The sequence below is a fragment of the Copadichromis virginalis genome, linkage group LG12, assembly GCF_057382275.1.
Source record: "Copadichromis virginalis isolate Kocher_CV1m ecotype Utaka linkage group LG12, C_Virginalis_male_GT1.1, whole genome shotgun sequence".
Taxonomy (NCBI): Eukaryota; Metazoa; Chordata; class Actinopteri; order Cichliformes; family Cichlidae; genus Copadichromis; species Copadichromis virginalis.
The window spans coordinates 30,475,629-30,500,956 of record NC_140629.1 but is presented as its reverse complement, the minus strand read 5'-3'; the positions used below and the strand labels follow the sequence as shown (position 1 = coordinate 30,500,956).

General features: G+C 41.7%; 1 protein-coding gene across 1 annotated transcript; it reads right to left on the bottom strand.

The window, feature by feature from the left end:
* Positions 1–11,298: 11,298 nt before the first annotated feature.
* On the bottom strand, positions 11,299–24,269 carry snx18a (sorting nexin 18a). The gene is made up of 2 exons (XM_085475992.1): positions 22,440–24,269; positions 11,299–13,042 (listed from the first exon to the last, which is right to left on the bottom strand). The coding sequence occupies exons 1-2, from the start codon at positions 23,947–23,949 to the stop codon at positions 12,789–12,791; spliced, it is 1,764 nt and encodes a 587-aa protein (XP_085332118.1). The 5' UTR covers positions 23,950–24,269; the 3' UTR covers positions 11,299–12,788.
* Between the last annotated feature and the right edge of the window lie 1,059 nt (positions 24,270–25,328).

Sequence of the window (25,328 nt, the reverse complement as noted above, 5' to 3'; positions counted from 1 at the left end):
GCACTGATCTGTGAGTGATGATAATTTGTGCACCAATTCCTCTGACATCGTCTTATTAATCATTAGCTCACTATGCAAACATGACAAGTGAAATCTCCCGCAGCAAGCTTAAACATGTGAGAGGTTGATCGCGCAGAGAATCGCTGAGCTTATGTGAGTGCGTGTGTAAAAGCAGGAGGATATATATTTAATTTCTTCTGAGCCAAATAAGACAGGTCAGGGTGAAGAAGTGACAGCCAAAGAAAAGCTTACCACAAAACGGAGAAGTTATGACAAATCAGACTATAAGGCAAAAAGAAAGTGCAGCTTCATGGTTTCATGGACAAAAGAATTTCTGTGGCTGCAATATGACGAGCTAAATAACCAGGGCTGCACATAAGTGGTCCGCAGGTGCGCATTCGCTGTCAAAATAAAAAACGCGCACAAGGGTTAGGGTTAAATTTAAAAACTGTACTTTTGAGTTAAAATATATATTTATAATTTTAATAAATGACAAATTAAAAAGGCATGAACATTTTTTTGTATCGAAAAAATATCGAACCGTGACACCAAAGTATCGAACCGAACCGAACCGTGAATTTTGTGTATCGTTGCACCCCTAATATATATATAGTATATACACTGGGTGAATGTGCAGTAGTAGCAGCAAGCAGGTGAATTCTGTACATTAATATGAATAGACATCTGACTATTTTACAGGATAGACAATATAAACATATTTAAAATTAAAGGAATTGAAATGTACATTGTGCCTTGGTTTAGTGTCTGGAAGAGAGTCCTGTCTCAGTCAATTATAGATGATGTGAGAGGGCGGGTGTGTGTGTTTAGGGCACGGATGGCTTGGGGATAGAAGCTCCTCTTGAGTCTCTCTGTCCTTGCCCGGAAGATGCGGAACCTTCTACCAGATTGCAGAAGTTGGAACAGTTTGTTGCCAGGATGGGACGGGTCCTTCAGTATCTGCGCTGCTCTAGTCCGGCATCTCCTGGTGTAGGTGTCCTGAAGCGGGGGGAGAGCAATCCTGCAGCAGCGTTCTGCTGTACGGATCACTCTCTGGAGAGCTTTTTGGTCCTTCACACAGCTGTTCCCGAACCACGATGTCATGTTCTGTGTGAGGATGCTCTCCACAGCGCCTGTATAGAAAATCCTGAGGATCTTTGGAGAGACCCTGAACTTCCTCAGTTGTCGTAGGTGATACAGGCGCTGCCTAGCCTTTTTGGTCTGGACCTGAATGTGGGCAGCCCATGTCAGGTCTGAGGAGATGTGGACACCAAGATACTTGAAGGACTGCACCCTCTCCACTGGAGCTCCATTGATGATAATGGGCTTGTAATGCCCCAACATATTCAGGCCTCAGTTAGCATGTTAAATTTTAAAGTTTAGAAAACAGCTGCCAGGAGAAAACCACTTCTCTCTTAAAAGAACATGGCAGCACAATGGCCTTTGGACGCATGAGACAAAAATGGATATGTTTGGCCACCTTTCATGAAAACCAAACATCATATCAGCACAAACACCTCAAGCCAACCGTTAAGCATGGTGGTGGGGGGATGATGATTTGGGCTGTGACTTGGGCACCATGCAGTCACTGAGTCATCGATGAACTCTTCTGCATACCAAAGTATTCTGAAGTCAAATGTGAGGCTATCGGTCCAACAGATAAAGCCTGGCTAAAACTGGGTCATGCAACAAGCTCACCAGCAAGCTGAACAGCAAACATAACAGAATGGCTAAAAAAGAAAGAATCAAAGTGTTGCAATGACCCTGTCAGAGTGCCTCATCTGATTGAAATGCGGTGGCAGGAACTTAAGAGAGCTGTCTATTAACAAACACCTGCAGAGGTCATCCAGAAAATTTTCAGCAACTGATAAATCATTCAGGAAATGATTACTACCATACAAGTTATTGCAGCTAAAGGTGATTCTGCAGTCTACTGACTCATGGGGTGTGCTGCTTTTTTTCATAGCACCTCATAAAATCCTGTTAAAAGTTTCTTTTTTCTCTGAGTGTCTGTAAGGATGGCTCTGCATGTGTAGTGATTTTTCTTGGACATACATGCGTTGCTCTTCTATAAATTTGTCAACACTTATGCTTAATAAATAGCATATGAGAGCACTTTGGGGCATGTGTGTATTTTCGTTCCTTTTTACTTGTCATTGAATGGCTGCATTCTTTGCCAAATAAGCCAGCACCGATTTTAACTTATTAGATTTAACCAAAAACTGCTTGAATTGTTGATGATTAAGCTGCAGGACATTTTGTTTTTAATATGATCTAAATAACATTTTTTTTCTGTGTCAAATTTAAGGCTACATTTTAGTGATTTGGTCCTGCGAGTATGACCTGATTTGGATCATCAGCTTTTAAAACTTTTTGGGATTCCAACAACAACAACAACAGTATCTCTATGCAAACACACGCTCATGCGGACAATTCCCACGAGTCCGACTGTCCACTGACAGGACAACTCCCTGTCAAATCTTGTCAGTAGATTCAGCCACAGTGGGATATTATCACATGTCATGCAACAGATGTTTGGCCTCAAATGCTCTCTCTCTCTGTAATACCCCGAGGAGCATGTTCTCGACATTAAATCATTTTTGAACAGTATGGAGAGGATGTGATAAATCTGTAGTCATCTTGAAACTGATTCACTGGTCACACACATTCACTTTTTCCTCCCATTAACACGTATGCTTAGGCGCTGATCTTGGTCAACTGTCAATCAGTTAATTTCTGAGCAGTGAACACGTACAATGGGAGGAGTGTACGTGCTGAATTTAAGCTAAGTCAGACCACCAGTAGTCACTCGGTAGGCCAGTTTCCTGTCAACTGAGGTCTGTGGGTAGCAGTGGACAAAGATGGTCAAACTGATGGGGTTGTTGTGTGAGAGTAAGAGGGTGGAAAGGAAAAAAATAACCTACGATTTTCCAGTTTTTACTTCAAAGTTACATTTGAAGTTTTTGAAATGTGCAAACTCAGTGAAGACAGACACGCCCCGCCCTGAATCCTGTGACGTTATCAAAAAGTATGCAGGGAAATGTAATTTGTTTTTAGTTTTTATAATCCAGCTTGTGTAAAAACTGGCAAATGCAACTTGAAAACCTATGTTTGCTACAGGAAACATAACCGAAAAAACCCCGCCTAATTCAGAGCAGACAAGAAATATTAAAAATGCATATTAAAACTTGTGAGCTAGTATTTGATTAACTGCTATCACTGAGAAAATCGTTGTTTAAGCTGCCTCTTCCCCAGTTCTTCTTGCTTGTTTATTGTAATTAGAGCTATAAATGAAACTCTCTGATGGGGGTGGGGGAGGGGAGAATCCACTGTGGCCCACAACTACAAAAATGCATGTTGTGTGTTGTCTGGTGTGTGTGTGCGCATGCATGCGTGTGTGTGTGTGTGTGTGTGTGTGTGTGTGTGTGTGTCTTGGAGAGCGGCCAGAGAGGTGGGGGTGGGATGGCAGTCAGCGTTTTTCAGACAACATGAATGAGGCCCTGCTGCAGTGAGCTTCCTGTGTGAGGGCTATAAAAACAAAACCGGGGCTAAAGAATGCAGAGTGCTCCCACATTCCTGAACCTTCTGCCAGGTACAGGACATACAGCATGTCCTCCACTCTTCCCTTGTATCAGCTGAGAAATAAAACAATTCCCATGTTGCATTTGTATGGATACACGCACATGTATACCCCTAAGGAAAAACAAAAAACCCTACATATTTTTATCCAGGGCTTAACTTAAACTCTCGGCTGGTGGTCCATGAAGGTTGTCACAGTCATTAGAGACTGCAATAAGAAAATGTTGCACACAGCAGAGAAGAAAATGATTCTTTTTCTGTTTTTGTGGCGCTACATGTGGTTTAAACAAGCCCATCAGAAAACGCGTTGTCTTTCGTGTCGGTTTTACTCAAGCTTTCATGCAAGAGGTAAACTATGAGGAAGCAAAATAGGAAATGTTCATCATCAGGTCCCCAAGTATTTGTGTGGGCTGATGGTAGCAATAGAGGACAGGTCAGAGGGGTCGCCAAAATGGGGGTGAAATTTAAAATGCGATTCTGTATTAAGCTGCTGACTGATGAAAGGCAGCTCTAAACGTTTTTGGATAACAGTTCCGACCCTGCAAGCTCTCTAGTACAAATCTGAGTGATGTCCACATATGAAGATAGTGCAGGTTTTTGTCCAATGGCTTACAAAGAGGTGCTCGGTTTCTTCCTGCCTCCTCCGTGCACTATACAGGCGCCTCCATTGCTTAAACCAAACACAGTATTTTAAGTAGCAAGAACAGATCTAAACTGCATCATGTCCTGCTGTGTGTTACATGAGTGACTTAACATGTTTCTTCAAACAATATCAGGAGTTTCTAACTTTTTTCTGTCCTAAGAAAGAGAAAAAGAGCACCTCAGAAATTAATTCCACAAGCTGGTCTCTTTAAGTCTTTTTAGCACGTAGTATTTGGACATTTTCCAGTGGGTGTGCCTCTGGCAGGATGTTCATTTCATGATACCAGTACTAAACAAACCCAAAAATGAAATATTTTGTTGTGCTTCTAGTGCTATTTCAGACCATAGCCACCTACAGAAACTATACTGTGTTCATTCCAAATCAGATTAGGAACAGTGAAAGATTTAGAAACAGCAAATGCGATTTTTAGCCTACAATAATGTTTTATAAGCAGGGTGTAGCAAATCTGAGCCTTTTCCAGGAGGACTAGCCTCGCCCTAGCAGTGGGCAGGGTGCTGCTTGTTGCTGAGGTCAGTGGATGATCTCATGGGAGCTGTTGGCATGTTTGTCTAATCACACTTCCTGCACAAATAAGAACTGCTTGCATTGGATTTGAGCAAAATAACATTAAACCACGAAAATCTCTAAGCACAAACAGATCTACTTGTAGAGTTAACCGTAATAGATAAACAAAGAAGAGAAAAGTTTTCTACTGTCAGCTTGATTGGGAAGAAGTTGAGAAGATAAAGACTTTAATTAAAATCAGAAAATTCCTTTGGTTTATTCCGCCAATGTTCTCTGAGTTCAAGTATGTGAGCAGTATTCCTGTGGGCTAAACAATCAGACTCCTGGGAGTAACACAAGCGCTTGATAGACTTAATTAACACCTCATTAATCATTCACACCAATAGCTCATCCTGTACTCTCAAACTGTTTTCATAAAAATTAGGTGCTTTCGTTTTCTTTCAAAAATACGACAGGGTGTAAATATTCCAGGCACGTTGCACGATGAGCTAACAAAACAGGACGGTATTCAGATGTAGTGTTTGTTGAAAGGGAACAAGTTATACGTCATCCTGCCATCTACCTTCAGATATTTAAAGCTGTGGGAACAACCCTACTTAACAACCTTTCCAGCCGAGTGATGTCACCACGTCTCACGAGACACTGACAGCAAAGAATGTAATTGTAATTTTCCATTGCCACTGAATATGCAGTAAGTGAATAAAAATAACAAATGTGGATGGTTTTGATTTTATTTTTGTGAGAAATAGCAGAGGTGTTGAAGTCTGTACACTTAGGGTTCAGTTTAAAAGCGAAAAAAGAACTCCCAGGCGAACATGAAACATGCTTCTTTGATCTTCATTCACACTTTTTCATGTAGACATTCTTCCACTGAGACTGCGATATGAATCCTGTGCTGGGAGGAGTGGTTGTCTGTTTTTCCCTGGAGAAAGAGAATCGGTTTATCCCCGAGATTCGGTGCTCGATATCGCCTTTGCACCTGAATCTGCCGGCTGTGTCAGGACAGGATCTCTCCCCTGTGTCAGATCAAAGACCAGTAACTGAAAACAGATCCAGCTCGAATCCCCCCCACCTCCAGCTAGAATATGCTGAGTACAAGCAAACACATCGCATTCCAAAAGCATGAACTCTACAAGAAAGAAAGATGTTCAGCTACGCAGGCAAAGAAGCTGCAGGGTGATGCAGACGCGCGATTTTATAAGCAATAAAATTTACAGAGCTGAAATTTCTGAAATGAGATCATCATTTTCAAGCAGGTAGAATTGACTGCAGTACACCTGATAGAGTCAAGCCTGAGGAAACACTGAAGTGTGCAGAAGTGATCTTTTTTTATCTATGTGTATTTCTTTCTCTATGCAGACTTGGAGAATTGATATCTTTTATATCATTTTCATGACATAAATTCTACTCTGGCTATTAAGAAAAGTAGTTTGGCGTTTTGGGAAAATCACATAAGCTAGTGGCTAGAACTGCTTATTGATGAGGTGTTTGTAGTGATAAACTTGAAGAGTTAGGATCCAACTGTGTCAACAACTAAATGTCACGGCAGGGTGCGCCGGTGTGACAACGAGGTAGACCCAGATGCAGACACGGTGGAGACAAAACGAAGTTTAAAAATAAAGCGAACCTTTATTGTGGCTGATGGCACAAGAAACATGAAACTAGGGAAACTAAGGAGACTATAAACCAGGGGTGCCCAATCCCGGTCCTCGAGAGCTACCGTCCTGCAGCTTTTAGATGCATCCTTGTTCCCACACACCCGAATCAAATGAATGGCTTGTTATCAGGCCTTTGCCAAACATGATGGCATGCTGAAGAGGTAATTAAACCATTTGATTCAGCTGTGTTGGAGTAGGGATGCATCTAAAAGCTGCAGGATAGTAGCTCTCGAGGACTGGGATTGGGCAGCCCTGCTATAAACACTGTGTTAACAAAGGGCTGTGACAACCAGTGAAAAAACTATGAACACTGAGTAAACTAGGAAACACAGTGAAACAATGAGGCAAACCTATGAAATCTGCGGTGAGGATAACAGACGATCTGACACTGACTGAGCGGAAACACACAGACTAAATACACATAAGAATGAACAAGGTAAGAGGAATCACATGGGGAAAACAGCTGACAACAATTAACATAATGACAGGACAGGGGATGTGAAACTAAATAAAAAATAAATAAAAAACACAGGGCTCTTTCAAAATAAAACGGGAAACATAACGAGACCCAGAAATGACTCGAACTTGACAAACAAAGAAAACTTGGACATGAAACATGACAGATAGACACACGAAGACTTAACATGACAATCTGACACAGAAAGCTTCACACAGGGATGAGACAAATGGGGAGCTTGATAAATCATGAACTAAAAGTGTAACCTAGGCATGACAGAATGTAACTAGATAAACTGAAATGAAACTAGACTGAAAAGAATAACAAAAACATCAAGAAACTCAGAATACTGGGTCACATGACCCAGGACCTTGACAGTAAAAGCATGCAAAGCAAAAGACTGAACGCATATGGCTTGCTTAGAAGGGCTATCAGAAGAAACCCTCTCTAAAAAGAGTGTGGCAGAACTGTTGGGTTTGCAAAGTTGCATCTGGACAAAGCACAAGACCTCTGGAAAAATGTCCTTTGGACAGACTGAAACAAAGTCTAGATGCTTGACCATAATGGACAGTGCTATGTTTAGTTAAAACCAAACACAGCATATCAGCACAAACACCTCAAACCAACTGTCAAACACGGCGGTGAACGTGTGATATTTAGGCTTGTTTTTTGCAGCCATTTAGTAGATCATGAACTCTGTATACCAAAATATTCCCGAGTCAAAAGTGAGGCCATCTGTCCGACAGCTAAATCTTGGCTGAAATTGGGTCGTCCAACAGGACAATTTTCCCAAACACTCCGAGGAATGCCCGGCAGGATGATTCTTTTCCATTTCAGCCAACGTGTTGAAATGGCCCAGTCAGAATCCAGACCTCAACCTGACTGAAATGCTGTGGTGGGACCTTAAGAGAGCTGTGCATAAACAATTGATCACAAACCTAAATGAACTGAAGGAAGAGTGTAAAGCTGAGTGGGTCAAAAATACCCCACAGTGATGTGAAAGACTGATAAAGTCATACAGAAAATATTAGCTTCAAATTATTGCTGCTAAAGCAGGTTCTACAAGCTACTGACTCACAGGTTATACTACATTTTTCACACAACTCTACATTCATGGCAGTTAATGAGACACCCACAAGGATGGGTTGGGTTTATGGTCTTGTAGTTTTAAACCAAGTTAAACTGAACTAATCTTTTAAAATGTTTTCTGTATATGCTGCACCTGATGAAGAGAAAAAAACTATTTTCTATCCTATAAGCATTAGTTGGAGTGTTAAAATCTTCACAAGTTGTCCTGTTCTCTGTGCACATTTGCAGAAGATGAAATTATACCAGAAACCTTTTGCCAAGTACAAGCGCACAGTCCTGGATTACACAGATGAGATCATACGTTACTGAAACAACTGAAGCCACAAAAGCAGTTTCAACAGGCAAGCAGGAACAACATGTTCTGTTATTTCAAAGTCGCACCTTAGCTTCAAAATATTGTACTGCCATTTGAAACAAGCCATTTCCTTAAACAGAAATCCTGTGTTTGGTTTTGTTGTTCCTCTTTGAATTCTGTAATATCACAAGAGGAAATATAAGGGATGAAATCATTGCGGTTTGCCTTAGGGCATTTCCTGGTATTATAATGTAACTTTTGGAAGCCTTTAATGAGCTGGAGTAATAAGAGGAAGCCAGGGTCAAACTCACAATGGCACTCAGGGTGAAATTATGTCATATGAGTGCAAGAGCTCTCAAGAAGGAAGTGATCCATTCAGTTCGTACGAGTTAAGAGTAGCAGATGTGAAACGTTGCACAGGTTTTTAGGGTAAGTTCCAGTTATGGAGGATTCATTGAAGAGGGTTGTGTTTCAGTGTTTTTTGTCTCAATTGAATCAGTAGAATCTGACCTGAATATTGAAAGATATCATTTACACAAGCAAGGACCTCGAGACACTGATTCAGTTTTAATGACATTAATGTGGTTAAATGCAGCGCCGGTGCCGGCTCATATGCAGGAGAAATGCCTTTTAATTAACTGATACTCTTCCTCCTGTCAGCATTACTAAAAATCTGACAGAGTAATATGGTTTTTTTTAGTAAAAATAAATTTAAAAAGGTGAAAACAGCTGTTCGCTGATGAAAAAGGTGAAAGCATGCTATCTAAGTATTTCTTTTTTCCTTGTGTGAGAGCAGCTGGAAAGGGTGCCGAATATATTTGGGGTTACATTCTGAGAATTCCAGAGATCCACTGCAAATCCAAAAGGAAGACAGCCAAGTCTCAGAGGAGCAGCGCTAACTTATTTCGGACACATGATGTTTTTCATTAGTGTTGAAATGCAGCGACTCTTGCTCCGTGTTTTTTACTCACCAGCATTTACGCTTGCACCGTGCTATGCTGTAACCCCTTAACCCCCCCGGCCGGTATTTCCGGCGCTGCTCTGCTTGTTGTTGGTTTTGCACACTTGATGTTTTTTCTCTGTGGAATGTGGCCAGCTGCTGACACTGTTCTGTCTCACAAGCAATCCAAGTGTCAGTTAAGAGCTGTTTGTTTCCTGCAGTGGCTAGACTGCGGTGAGTGAAACACCGTCACCGCCCACCAGCGCCACCAACCCTTTTCTTCAGATCACATTTGCAGACTTTACGATGACATTAGACAAAGACACACTCTTGCAAATACACGATACAATCGTGTGATGATAAATGTGTGTACGGAGGATTTGAAATCATGCCAGTTTGTACTTTTCACAATCACAGGTAAAAAGAGTAGAAGTGCTTAAGCTTACTCAACGAACCTCTTTTGCCTAATATTTGTGAGTTTTACACACTGAGAAACCCCAAAGCTTCAGGCCAGCCAGAACACAAATGTAAAAACAGGAGCACCCATTTCCTCAGGCATTGGCAGACTGACAGAACGCCTGAAGGATGAGCTTTCCAAAGGCTGAACGGATCATGTTGAGTTTGTGCTGGAGAGGAAAGCGATTTCAACAGAAACTAAAGAAAACAGGAAAAGAGAAGGCGAGTGCTCCCACATGTCATTTTGTCCCTCACTTTGAAGTGAATTGTCTCAACAATTGTTTTGAAGCATCACCACAAAAACCTCAGAAGAGGAAGTCATGTTTTAATTCCTACTTCAGTATGACCAGTATCTTGATAAGGACTCTTGTAAATCTGGATAAGATATTCTACTATGTGAGGATGAAACCTTCAGCGATCCTCTGATTTTTCATCTATCAACATCATTTTTTTAAAATATAAATCTAACTTTTATATAATGTCTTGTAGCTGGGATACAACCAGCTAAGACCCTGATAAGAATAAGCAGTACAGAATGGATGCAATGGGGTGGGATATCGAACTGAATTGGCAGAAATATCCACGCCGCGTTCATGCGGTTATGGCGTTAACATCATTTTAACGAGATTAACGCTGACAGCACCAGTATATCTGTAGATTTTGAGAGAATGTTTCAAGACTTTGTAGACAGAAGTTAGACATTTATGTCATGAACAGTATAAAAGATGGATGTCGCCCACTGGTTACTAAAGTCAAATTGTGACGCATTTGTTGAGCATTTTCAGCGCCATCATTTTGAGGTCTCGAAACCAGAAACTGAAAAGTTGTTAGCCAGCAGTCACACCCTGGATAATTCCCCTTTCAAACTCTAATGAGGCAGCTACTTTTGGCCGCTCCGGTGTCACAAGGGGTTTCATTTGCTAAAGTTTTACATCGGATGATCTCCTTCCGCAACCCCAAAGTGGATTTTGATCACCAGATTTTAACTATCAAACATGAGGTTGCTAAACAAACATGCAGGTAGTTCCCTTTGCACAGACCGTAATTTGCAATTTAAACTTCATGTTTTTGCAAGTGTGACCTGAAACTAGCAGCTGAACCCATCAGCTCATCAGAAAATTGACACAGAGAAAGGGAAGCGGGGGCTGTTTTTCCACAGACTTCTATAAAAGCACGTGCCCTTTTGCAACCAGAGGAGTCGCCACCCGCTGGCTGCTAAACATATTGATGAACAAATATTACATCGTGAACATGTTATCGCAGGGAGCAATTACAGTAGAGCACAGTGACACAGCTGCTGGCACGGCTGCAGACACTTTTAAAAGTGGCCAGATGTCCCATATGGCCACCCAGGCTCCTGTGCTGTCAGCAGATCTGTCTGTGAGCTGAGCATGAGCTTAGCATAAAACAAACACAGCAGCGGTCCTCCGGGGACGCGGCCAAGGAAACATACAGAGCCGTGCAGTTCGCTCCCTTTGTTATTTTGCTGTTGTGAAATGCTAAGCCGGATACATGACACTTGTCTGACCTGTCTGTCGACGAAGGACCGCTGGCAGCTAACTGTCAGCACATACACCATTATCTGCTGGCTTTTAACCAAGTAAGATTAAATGATTGAGTTTTGTCAAGTACTTGAGAAATGCAAAGAACCAAACAATATTTCTGTGAAGAAGGAATTTATTTTTGCCTCTCTGCTTCTACATTTATCTCCTTACGATGCAGCCAGCATCGTAAATGTTAAAAACATCAGTGTGCTATCAAAAGGACTGCATTATTAAAACAGGTGAGGAACCCCCGAACCCCCTTACAGCCTGCCTATGAACACTACGCCCAAAAACTAAGGTTGAAAACCGGTGTTGTGCCAAAAAGTGATTGCCTGCCAAAAAGTGATTTCCAATGTTTCCGTGTATTTTTTATGTGTAATATCTTTACGTATGTTGGTAAATAGACTTCGGTGAACAGCGTTTACAAAGGGGTTATATATAGAATTAAAAGATTATCTGTTTTTTCGCTGCCAAAAACTGATTGCGGCTTCTACCTTGTTACACGAATGTTGTTTGTGGCTCAATATGACTTTGTGTCATCCATGAGGGATGCATTTGACATATGTTTCACATATTATATGCCAACAAGTTACTTATAGCAGTTTAAATACGAGCAATCAGTTTTTGGCAAATACCGGAAATCAGTTTTTGGCAGACAATCACTTTTTGGCACAACACCGGCATCCGGCATGGTTACAGTAAGTGTCCATCATCATCCTCCCCTAAAATCAGCTTGCTGTGTAGGTAAGTAAAGCATGATCATTATCAGAGCAGGTAATCTTTGATCCTGATGTCGTCACACTGCAAGTGTTAAGAAACAAGTCCTCAAATAATCATCTGATATCATTTCCCAACAAAGACTGCAAAATTTGTAGCTTTATAATAACAAATACAATATATTTCTACACAATCAGTATATAAAGCTTTGAAGTAGCTATTAACAAAAATAACCAGAGATACATGATCAGAAGGCACAGCGACACAGTGGTGACAGTGAGGAGACTGTAAACATTTTGTCCTGTTTGTCCAAGAAGAAGTGTAGCAGGAAGGGCTCGAGTGTTTCCAGAAGGCAGTGTGTTGGCCACGACAGCACCGCTGCTGCTGACGCGGCAGCCACTCCAACAGTTCAAACCTCAGTTTTAAGGCTAAAAACACTTAATGTAGGAAATCTCGCACCAGATGTTTAGGCAGCAGTGAATACAAGGTTATTTAATTCACCCACATACCAAACTGGTGCACCATCATTTTTATTGATTCTCAAGAAATCTAAAAGAATTTGAGTGTTTTTTTTAATGAATTAACCCAACTCCCAAGTACCCATCGTCTCTAAAACAAGGACATCCAGTGCCCAAGAAAATGTGGCCCAACATACAATGAAACCTGGATTTGGTTGAAATTTTGCTGTTACTGGACCATAATCTCCTTTAAAATCCCTCCCTGCTGGATAAGCAGCATCAGCATTGTGTCTGTGTTTGTGTGTATGTGTGTGTTTGTGTGTGTGTGAGGAACTGGCTGTTGTTTGCCAAGATGCCGCAGGCTGGCCAAAGGGAGCGCTTGGCCATTAATCAGCGAGGTCTAAACCGACGGATCGAGACGAACGATCCGTTACGCGTTGTCGTACTTCTGCAGAGCCTCTTCTAGCTTGCCCGTGATCTTTTGGAAGAAGGTGATCTGCTGCTGTAGGTAGTGCTGCATCTGCGCCTTGAAGTCTCGCACACGGATCTGATGGAAATGCTGGATCTCAGCCAGCGTAGCGAAGGAGATGATGTTGCAGCGCTCGTTGATTCCTTCTGCCTGTGCCCGATCCATTTTTCCCTCCTCCACGTGCTTTTGGCTCTCTTTCACCTTTGTCAGCGCTCCTGTATGGGGGATTAAAAAGAGCAGGAATTTTTGAATTTCTTTTCTAATCAAACTAATACATATTTTTCTGTTTTCTAGTCCACGAAAAGCACCCACACCACTAAACCTGCAGTACAAAATTAACAAGTGGAGCATTAACTGACCTACTTGTGTTGTAGAACAAAATATGAAAGTGTCTAAATCACCTCAAAACCCACCGACTTCAACATGAGGAAACCAGAACTGCAAAATGCAAATTTCTGGCCACTATATATCCCACTTTGAATATTTACAGCCTGGAACAAGGAAGTAGTTTCAGTATTTATAGCAAATGTTCACCTTTGTGACATCAGCACTTGGGGTAATATTTTTTAAATAAATGTATTCAAGGTTAGGGGTGTGTCTGTTTTGAGTCACTGTGTGCCACATCTGGGCACATTTAACCACAGGACTGGGAACTCCTGCAGCGCGATCCCTAGAAGTACCCAAGAAGGAAGTCCAGTGGTTCCCCTATGACTGTTACCTCAGTGAAAAATCACAGTTAAAGCACGTGACAGGACCATATGAATGACTTCATGTACAATACAAGTGCAGACCAGAGGTGGAGTTGGGATGATTGTGCTTGGTGACTGTGCCTACAGAGTGTACACTTAAAAAAAACCAAAAAAAACACTCAAAGGAGTTGGTTATTCAGTTTCTCTGGTAGGCCCGTTTTATTTCAATCCTGTTGTTTGCTACCCATAGTTAGTGTCCCTTTTAATAGTCACAATAGAAAGGATGAATCACTGGGTGATGTCATGGTAGCGTCTATGGGTTTTCCACCAAGTTCCAAGTTGCTGTTGTCACTACCTGATATTGGCCACACCTGTAGCCTGGCTCTCTGTTGCTATATTTGGGCAGTTATTTATTCTTCAATGGAAAAACAATAATTGGTAGTTGATGTAATATGCTGCTCAGTGAGCAAATATGTTGCTAGAAATAAAATGTAGAGAGAGCATGTATTTAAAACTTCACAGCACGGAGGTCTGTTAAGTTAACTGGTGATAATGGTGGTCTATGTTAGCCCTGTGACAGGAGGGTTACCTATCCAGGGTCCACCCCATCTGAATCGAATGAGAAGATAGATGGAATAAAAGAAATTCAGTTTCAGTGTTAACCTTCATTTTTCCTACCATTCTGAACTAATAAGAGTTCAACCGCTGTACAAATTGTTTATTTACACAAAACTCCAGAAAGTCCCAGATTTTTGTTAGCATACACTGCACATATAAGTTTTCCAGTCAAGTTAAAAAAAAAAAAAAAAAACCCATGCAGACACAACCAGACAAAACAAAACCACAAGTTTCTTTTTTTTCTAACTCTTTTTTTTTTTAGCACAAGCCCCCCTAAAAAAACAAAACAAAACATGACCTATCTTATTTGGTCAAGCTTAACCTTTAACTTATCAAACTGACCAAAAATAGTGGGAACACTTATGAGCAAGACAGGCTCTCTGTATCTATATTTAGGAGCACAACTCTAAAAATATCTATTAAGTCATTTCAAAGCCTCGAACCATTTAAGGGATTTTTCTGGCAGTTTCTCTCAACTACCAGGGCTATTTAGGAGTGCACTCATTTTAATAACTGTTTGACATCAACTGTTGGATGTTTGCAGTGCATTCGTGTAAAGCGTGAAAAACTAAGATTGCACCTTTACTAAACTCCTAACGAAAACCCACTGCAACAAATCCACAGAATCATACTCATACTGAAAGTTGCACAAATGCCTGCTCGAGTTTGTCGCACATGCACAAAGAGCTACTTTCTATCATCGCTGTGGTGGGGTCTTGTGGCATTAGAGCACCAGAAATGATGGTTTACAGCCCTGCATTTCTGCATTTCATGCTTAACTGACACTTCCTTTACAAGAAAGTACTACCTTTTCAGTGCCACAAAACAAGCCTTCAGTCAAAAGAGACAAAACATAAGAAATTAGCCTCCGGCTTTCCAGACAGATGGTTCAATGAGAGCGGAAAGCAGAGTCACAACAACAGGAGCTCGTGGCTGATGACTTATCAAACTGCTGACCAGCTGAAAGGAATGAATGTCGTGAGAAATTGATGTTAAGCTGCACGGCGCGAGAAAGTGGTGGGAAATGATGTTCTCTCTGAACTCCCTACTTAAATATGGTCACATATCACAGCTGGTAGCAAACAGGAAAGCCACAGACCATGGACCCACTGGTGAGGATGCGGACATGAAAGTTATGTGTGCGTACATCATTTTTTGATTCCTGGTTCTTAGAATTTGGCCCCAATGTTTCAGTTAGACTTTTAAACAGCATGAAATCAGCTTTACAGCTGAAGTATGCTGTCAAAAATCCCTGAATGTGGTTCAGGTCTCTGATTGTGAAGACTTGCTCGTTCCCTGTGTTTTCTATGGATTGTTGAGTGGACAAAATATGATGCTGTGTTTGGAATTTTTGTTCGGGCATTTGATGGACCAAACACTTAAGAAAATTATTCACAAAGTAACTTAGCCCTGAATAGTTTGAAGTAATAATGTGCTCTAAACATGTGTTTCACTGGTCCTTGCTGAAACACTGGTTTGCCCCATGCTTTAAAACGTGGGAAACCAGTGTAAGACGTACTATATGTGGAAGTTACTGAGTGTTGACACTGAAGAGATGTAGCAAGAGCGGTGAAATAGCGTGAACAGCATGGCCAATTATAATCCTGGCTTCAGAGCAGAGTCTGGAGGTGTGATTTGTGGCCTTAAGGCATGCAAAACGTCCTGTGTTGTTGTGTCATGGGAATTTTTTTTGTCATTATATGAGCTGAGTCACCAGCACTCAGCAAGAACTCAGAGGCAGCCTACTTGTTTCCTGAAATGTGACACCACAAAGGGCACACTGACCTAAGTCACTACCTTTTGTGTTTCCATTAAGTTTCTTTTCTTAGACTCGAGTTGTAAGACCAAAGACCAAACTTGATCACACTGAGAAAAAAAATGCTGAAAATCCTCCCTCAAAAAAGACAACGCGTTGCCCTTCCCCCCACCAAAATCTGCTCAGTTTGCCTTCTGGCTATAGTTCCTTCAGCTGAAGTTTAACCCAGATCTTTGACATTAGTGTGATGTACAGCGGACTGAATATGACAGAAAGAGAGGTGAAAGGGTATGAGAAAAAAAAAAAAAACAGATCAAGTTAACCACAGATGTTGAAAGTATGGATGCTTGTTTCCACCACTGAAAAAAATGTTTGCAATCTATAGGTCAAAATTCCAGGTCGTGATCTCAATTTTGAAACATTTTAAATAAGTAAACTGAACATTTGACTGATGGACGGCATGATAGCGGAAACATGGTGTTTACCTGCACCTTAAAGGTCTCCGGCTTCCTTTGTTTTAAAGCCCACTAATGGATTAAGACAGAATAACTGTTACCATGGAGACTTTGAAAAAGACAAGAGTTTGATCACAGAGATATGGTGTCAATAGAGTGTAATATGGAAAGCTACATGATTTTCACAGCTGCAAGTAAGTTTTGCAGACCTGTTGCACAAACAGAGCTGCTGATCACAGAGAGAAGCTTTTTTTCAGGTGTGGAAGATGCAACATTGCAAACTTCATAGGTCTTACAATAACGTTGGTACGCTGGGAAAATTTGGGCTTGATAAACTTTGACCCAATCATGCAACAAGTCTATAAATGTGACTGTATGCAGTTCAGGCTAATACTGTGTTAAAAATGATATGAAAATGTTAAGCAGGTCCAACTTAATGGGGATCTATGCTTCAGTGCAAAACCCCTCTGAAACCCTACCCTGTAAACTCTGCCACCTACTTAGAAATGTCAGGTCAGGTTGGGTGGATGCAGCCGGATGTAGGAGGGGGAAAAAAACCTGGAATTTCATTTCCTTCTCTGACTGGCATCCCATATAAAACACTGGGACATGACCATTAGGCAATCTGCATTTAATGTATCAGCACAAGCATAAATGCTGGCGGCGACGTGGGCCACTTCCTTAGGTTACATCGTAGGCTTTACAAAGCTTCCCCGCAGAAATAAAAATCAGGTCTTAGTGTGATTGCTGCACGACTCAGACAGAAAAGTCAGCAGGTTCTCAATCAGACATGAGGCTGGCATGCTGAAATGCCATCAGATTAATGGAAAGCCATGCATGTCTCAAGGAGTCTTGAGCAGTCTTCATGTGACTCATTATTATTGCTCTTAATCTGTCTTTTTATTGCCAGCACTCACACACTGGCTACTTATTTAAGTGCTATAAGTTACACCGGGTAAAATGAGTCAATCATTAAAAACCTGAGAATTTCTTTCAACGCATCAACATTTTTATGAAGCTTATTTGCTTCTTATAGTTGAATCTCAACCTTTCCTCTTTAACTTTTTCTTCAACGCACTCGACCTGAGCTGTCTCTCTGATATACTCATATCTAATCCTGTCTATTCTGATCACGCCCAATGAAAACTTGGCCACCTCCAGCTCGGCCTCCTGTCCTGTTTATCAGTGCTACCACCTCCAAACTATACACCACAGTAGCTCTCACTACCATTTCCCTCTTGCTGCAACCCTTCTGTCACGCATCACCCCTAATACTCGTCTCCACCCACTCCACCCTGCACGCACACTCTTCTTCATTTGTCTTGTGCTCGGTCTGCTGCTCTGGTTGACCCCAATTTGTGGTTGTACATATAGTGTATTTATTGGAACAAAAATAGTGAGCAGGATGATCTTTCTTTAGTTATTTCTTCAACACTCGGTTTAGTTCTAAACTCTAATATTCAAATTGTATGTGATGTCTTAGTTCTCATTAGTTCTTATTACTTCCTTCTCCTTATGGCTTCTTTACCTTCCAGTTTTAAAATCTACTCATTATATTTGAGCTGAAGCTTATTTTATATTTGCTAGATATATAAATACAAATAGATGCACAAACCCAACATCACAGATAGTGATGAACGAGGTTAGTCCTGATATTCGCTTGTGTAGAAGTCCTCCCCGCATGGAGGTGGCACCCAGCCCTCCTGGGCTCATTGCAGGAAGCCGTTTCAGGTCTTATATAATCACCAGTTACACAACACCAAGCTACAGCGAGCCTGTGACCTGCACAACCAGCTGCAATGCCCATCTCATCACTCTGTCACCCACTTGCACATCAGAGGACATTTAAATAGGCTTTAACAATATATCAGAACAGACCCGCAGAGTTTGCACAGGAGTGCACGCTGAAAGGCTGACTCAGCAGGAAAGCCTGACATCCTTGTAAATCTATGCTTTCCTTTGCACGCCTGCCATTGTTTTATAACACCATGTGGTGATAAAAACTGATGAGAGCAGAGAAAATACTGATCTTAAGGATGTGCTGAACTGGTAAAATTAAGGAGGGAATAAAATGCATAAATAAAAAAATGTGAATAAGGATAAGGAGGCAAAAGAAAATGTATTAAGGGTTCAGCTTGACTTCTAGGTTCTCCCTTACTGAATTTGTGCTCTGCAAACAGTCTGTGGGATTTAATATAGATAGATAGCATACACCAGTAAACTTCCTCTTTACATCGAAATACAACGATGTGTTATCTATAGTACTACTCCTCCTTCATAAACATGATCAAAACTTTGTGACTGAGCATTTTTACTGACTTATTACTGACTATATCACTGTGACTACACAGCTCAGAGCATAAAGTTGTGCTCTTTTGTGTTTTCCTTAAAGAAGCACCAATTACAAGATCACTTTTTTTCACACCAAGCTTTATCTGAACAGAAACTTTCAGCAGCAGAAGCGTCTTCTGTTTAAATTTGGCTAATGCAGAAGGTCAGCACACAAGAAAAAAAAAAGATGTGCTTTCACTTCTACATACTGGTGGCAGCTGAACCAAATTTAGACTGAAACATATGCAGTCAAAAGTTGGGTTTTTTTCTTTGTTAATATTAATATTCATGTTTCCTCTATTTTGATGTTATTTAAACTGATCAAAAACATTTGAATTGTTCTGTCTTTGCTTAAAAAAACAGCTGCAGATTCTTTGATAATCAACACAAATTGTACTCACTGCTAATCCTGCATGGTAAGACCCTAAACAATAAACTTTCTAACAATAAACTTTCTGACAATAAACATTTTCTTCTCTCAAGAGGTTCAAGTTATTAGAAACAACACAATACTTAGGGTGTCAATATTAGATTACAGTAAAGCTAAACAACTTTGGAAAGCAAAGCCATATATGATGTCAATAGTGTGAGCTAGCATTATAGCTGCCAGGCTGCACTCTAACAGCTAATCTGGTCCCTGCGGAGGTGGAGATCAATAGGGTGGTGGTAAATGTCCCTCTGTGGGAAAGCTCACATTTCACAAGTCACTTGCATCCAAACCTGTCTGGAGTCTCTGGCCACAGTGAGACAGGAACAGGAGGCTAAAAATGGAATGCAGGTATTGATAAAGTCTGACAAGCAGCTGCTTTGGTATGCTTCATTTCGAGATAGAAACCATCATATCAGTGCAAGACTACCTCTGGAGATAAGCTTCCAAAAAGGGAGTCAAGACACTGTGATTTGTCTCTCTGTGTGCGATTTAAAGTTTACATGTCATTATTTCCCTAAGCTGTTATCATGTGGATGCTCATAAATATGTCTAAAATTTCAAATAATGGGGTTAGCGTATGTTCAAATAATCCCTGTGTGGCATAAGCTCAGGCTTCACCGTGTTCTAGACACTCTATTTCAGAGTTCACTTCAGCCTCTTATATGCTATAACTTTGCCTTTCTCCATGGCTGGCTGATGGACCAATAACACTGCAGACTGTTTGCACCATATACTTTGTATACTGCCTCCATCTGACAGCAGAGCTCTCTGCAGGTAGACAGGCCATCCCCACACTGCCAACAGACTGAACATGCTGAACCATAAATTCTGCTTAATACGGATATACCAGGCATAAAACGTCTGCAAGCACAGAGGTGTTTTAACCTTCTGTTTACAAAATCCAGCCAATCAGAAGAGAGCGGGCTTTAAAGGAAGTAGAAAGGAGATCAAATGCGTTGCTTCAGACAGAGGACGAAGAGAAGGGGCTGGACAAAAGAATTATTTTGAACATGTGAAGCTACTCTAGTGGAGTCTACACAGAAAAATGCAAACAGGAAATGAACATGATATAGATCCTCTTTTAACTTTTTGTCTTTCAATCCCAGCCAATTTCACTTGTGCACCACTTCTCCAGAAACGTGCAGTTTGGCTTCAGACAACAAAGGATGTGGTCAGTCCTCTTTTCAGGTGTGGAGAGAGGCTAACGGGAAAGAAGAAGCACACTTCCTCTACATGTGGTGACGATGGTTGTAAACAGAGCAATAGATAGAAATGAAAAATTGAAAAATTATTAAAGAGTATTACTAATGAGTATGTATGTGGCTGGTGTACCTTTATGTTCCCAGCCCCACAGCTGTGTCTTCAAACAGTGATATGACAGTGAAACCTAAGCCCCCAGTTTTTATACCATATATATATATATATATATATATATATATATATAGACAGACACACATATATGTGTGTGTATAGATAGATAGATTTTTAATTTTTTAATTTTAGTGCTTTGCTGCAGCAGTAGCAGTTGCCATGTGATGGAAAATTATAAAAGATACTAAAGTGAGTAGACATAAATATACACTGGAGGCTGAATATAATGATACCTGCGTGAATACTTTTGCAGTAGATATTTGCATTTAATGCTCCTCAGGCAGTCTGAGTGACAGGCTTCAATTCAGGTGTCATAAACAAGCGCACACGTTTGGAAATACTGGCTGTACAGTAAGCACGTCAACTGTTCTTCTATGTAGGATTATAAATGTTTACAGCCTCTAACAGGTATGATAAACTGGAACAGACTTGTAATTTTGTTTGAAATTGATTATTGGCTTAAAGAATGATTACAAGGAAATGAAAGCTCATGTGGAAGAAAAACCCAAAAAAACTGGCTGAACTGGACTCAGAATAAAGGAACAAGATGAGATCAAAGCAATTTTAGATTCAATATGCTCTTCCTTTAATCTCCTGCATATCGCGGGTTTTCCTTCAGCTTTATTTTTCGTCTACCGCTGTGTGTTTGTACTACTCCTTGATCTTTTCTCAACATTGTGCCTGCAGCAAGGTCTTCCAAATATCTTATCTGTGGAATTGGGCTGGGCTTATCACACCAGACTGTGAATGGCTGTCGCCTTATTTGGAGCTGTATGTGGCCTACGTGGTGATCTTGATTTGAAGTGACTGGGATGTTTGTAACCCACTGCAGCCACTACAAAGTCTGTCCTGTTTCCTCACTCTCTGTCATCGACTGTGGAGTGAAAGGGCCCAGTGGTTTGGGGGCACAGGCAGTGGCACTGGCAAAATGCCATTTTTAGCATCTTTTGTAAAATTGTATGTCTTATCAATGAAGCACAAGTAAGATGTTTTTAGTGGGATTGTGGAGAAAAATGAGAAGGATTAGCCTGTGAGAGCACACTAGCCCGTGTCCTCTGTCATGTCCCACATTGCACTGTTTGAGGCAGGACTTTCAGTTTGTATCTACAAAGGCGGAAAGCAGTCTGTCAGGTATGACCTACAGACCAAAGGTGTGGTTTGCTTTTTGTTTTTCTCTTGCATTAACTGTACCGCATATATGGCAGCGATTGTGAGAGCAGTTCCACAGTTTCTTTTGTATAACAGTGTATCCTCTCATGAGTGACATTTTGCCACACAATGAACAATTGCTGGGCCAGGGTACTGTAGGAGGATGGCCTAGATTAGTCTAACAATTTACTTAATCTGTGCAAAGACTGACGAGGCTTCACCGTGGAAGGACATTCTCTCCGTCCACTAACACGTGATGCTTCACCAGCAATGGAAACTCAAACATAGGCCGAAGGGTTCCACCCAATCAACAGGTGGGACAAACAGAGGCAGCAGCATGTAAGCCAATTTCCAAATGCAAACAACGGCTATTTGTTTTGCAAAGTGCAATAGCCTGTGTAGTAACCTGACTGCAGTTTAACAACAGCAAATATGCCTCAGACAAAATGACCCTGTTTATCTTGTCACAGCAAGAAAAGATGCTTATTTCTCTACTTTGAAACCTCAGAAAAACTTGTGGTTGAAACTGAAGTCTTAATGATCCCACAGCTGCCATATTGCTTTACTTTAAGTGTATATGTGGGTCACTGGGATTATGAAACATTTTAAGCACATTCTTCTGAATTTGAATTGTGTGTATTTGATAATTTTCTGCCTTTGTAGTTCAGTTTGGTCTTTATGCTTACTGCGTAAAATTCATTTGTAATCATCATAAATTCCCCACTGACGTCTCAAGGATCCAAAGACGTAAAGCAAAATAGCTGAGGCTCCTCAGAGGGCACAAATCTAGTAAATGTGTATGACTGTGGTTACCTTTCTGAACATGGATGATGTCTGGGTAGTTTGCCAGATGTCCTTGGTAAAGAGCTAACAAATCCATGATTGGGTCGAGATCCTTGTTGGGCTGCTCGGCGAAATATTCTCCGATGGTTTCAAATGTGTCCCCAGTGAAGGAGATCGCCTGGTTGAGTCCTGCAGAATACATCTGCTGGTCGATTTCGAAGGCTTGACTGAGGACCTTAAATGACATCCCTACTTTTTGATACTCCTTCTTGAAGCCACTGATCTGCTTTCGGGCAAACTCACTGACGGTGGCATTGAGCTGCAAGGTGCTGTCGTCCATTCTTTTAGTAAAAGTCTTGAATCCATCTATTTTGCTCTCCACCTCCTGGAAGTCTAACGGAACCGGCGGGGGGCTGATGGTGAGGAAAAAGTTGGCTCCGACCATCTCGTCCTTCTCTGCCTTCCTCTTCCCCTGCTTCCAAGCCTTCTCGTCTGCGCTGTTGCACGTGAGGAAGTGCTGGAAAACATCACACCTGGCCAGGACAGGATGACTGGTCATGTGGTTCATCCACCATATGAGGCCTTTCCTCCTCTTGGAGATAAAATCCTCTTCAAACCGCCCCGTGGCCTGCTTCTCTGGAATGTGTGGCACCGAGATTACGGGAAACTTCTCCACTAGCCGAGCATACAGCCAGTCAAAGTGCTTATACCTCCTGTTCACCGGGTTCTGTGTGTGGGTGGGTGTCAGTTTATAGGAAATGTAGCTTTTCATGCCCTTGAACTTGGTCTGTTTAGTGGGGTCATCAATCGCACAGTTGAATGGGTAAGGGTTCTCTTGCCACTCTGGACCATAATTACCCATCACCACGCAGATTTTATCCCCATCCTTCACAAAGCCGGACGCCTCTCCGAGCACAAACGCCTCTCCCCCTGACTTCACAAAGGTCGAAAACCTGTTCAGGTTCCTGCTCACTGTAGCAGAGCTCTTGGCTTGCTGAGCATTACCTCGTGGCACTGATGATGTTGTCACTCTGTAAGTGGACGGTCCATTGCCTTCATAGTCATGGTACCGTCCCCCTACAGTACCTGGCTCATCTGCCACAGTAGAGCTGTCATCCCAGTCATCATCCCAGTCATCATCGCTGCCTTGGCTGGGCTGCTGGTAGCCGTGCTGCTGCTGCTGTAGCGGCTGTGAGAAAGCGGGGAAACCAGGAGGAGACGGTTTAGAAAAGTTCTCAACTTTAGGTTTATAAGAGCCGTCAAAACCTCCGGATGGGATGTTGGCGTATCTAAAGTCCGGGTTAGCGTCCCCAGATGTGTTGCAGCTGTTGTTGTTGACAGTGGTGCAGGCGGCATCGTTCCGCAGGATCTCCACGTACGAAGCGGGGAACAGTCCCCTTTCCCCTTTGCTGTTCACCCCTTCGAACCAGCCCTCGATGTCCTTTTCGCTGTACACAGTCAGGATCTCATTCTCCTTCACCGACACCTCTCCGGGGTTTTCAGAGTTGAAGTCGTACAGCGCTCTGGCTCTGAGCGCCATGATTCACCACAGCTGGAAGGAGAGCAGGACAGCGGGCTCACTTACGGCTGGCTGGCCGGGACAGAGGAAGGCACAGCGGGCAGCCGGGCTAGCTCGGTCAGTCCAACAGTAACTACTCTCAAAACTCCGAGCACAAACTTCTACAACAGCGTCTTCAAGCAGATCCTCTCAGCGCGGTCCTCCGTTTTGGGGAAAAAAAGCACTGGGGTGTTTGTAATCCTGCAGCGTGCAAACCTGGATTAGTGGGGTTTTTTTCTTTCCTCTCTACAACAACACTAATCTGAGCTCCAGCAGTCACCCTCCGATCCCTCTCGTACGCTTCTGTCTTCACAAGCTGCGCAGCAACTGCACGTCAACCAGGCTGAATAATCGAGGGTGGAGCAACAGCACGCCGCGATCCGCCCAGACGACACAAATCAACCTGCCGTGAGCGCTGCGAGTTTCTCTAGACTCGATGACTGATTGATTCCAATCGGAAACAAACCGTTGCGCCTGCGGGGAGCAACGGCAGAGACATAACAGCTGATAAGATGAAGCCTCAGCACATGATTTAAGGCTTAAAGTATTCGCTGAGGTCACAGTCAGGAGTTTTACATATTGTGTTAGTGAATAAGAGGCGTTCCATACGGCTATAACGCTCTAAATGCAGTCTACAAATTCCAGAAAAGTAATGACTATTATAGGCATCAAATCCCAGAGCTTCACTGCATAATTACTTCAAATTAAGATTATACATAATTATTAATGATTTTTTTTAAAGAGGCCTGACTGTTGATGATGTTGACTCTAGTTAATAATTAACAGTGCAGCGCAAGGGCAAGAAGAAGAAAGGGGTCATTCTCCTGCATCAATTTACATTTCATGAGTACTTTGATCCATTTCTGTATATGAAAATACAGCAGGAGTCTTAGTTCTGCATGTTTTTATGGCATACAGCTTAAGCTTAAGCTGTATCTTATTGTCAGTGATTATAAATACAAAGTGTTCCCAGCAAAACTATAAGTTTTACTTATTTCTCAAAATATTAAGGAATTAACTTCACTGTCCTTAATCGTAGCTATAATCGAGAACAAACCAAGGAGTCATTGAATTTTCCAATGCTTAAAATTTTACAGTCTTATCAAAGGAAATGGCAAATATTTGCACACAACAAGACCCGCTAGTCTGAGATAAGACCGCAAATGATGTTCGGATATCAGGAGTCAGGCTCGGATTTCGGTGGTTTCTCAGTCAAAAGTAATGCCAGCAAAATACTGATATCATCCTGACTTTGTTCGCATTCTAAACACTCATACTTTCAGTTAAAGGCTCAATGGGGAAATTACTTCTGTGTATTTTAAGTCAGTTTAATGTCCAACTTATAAGTTAATAAACTACAA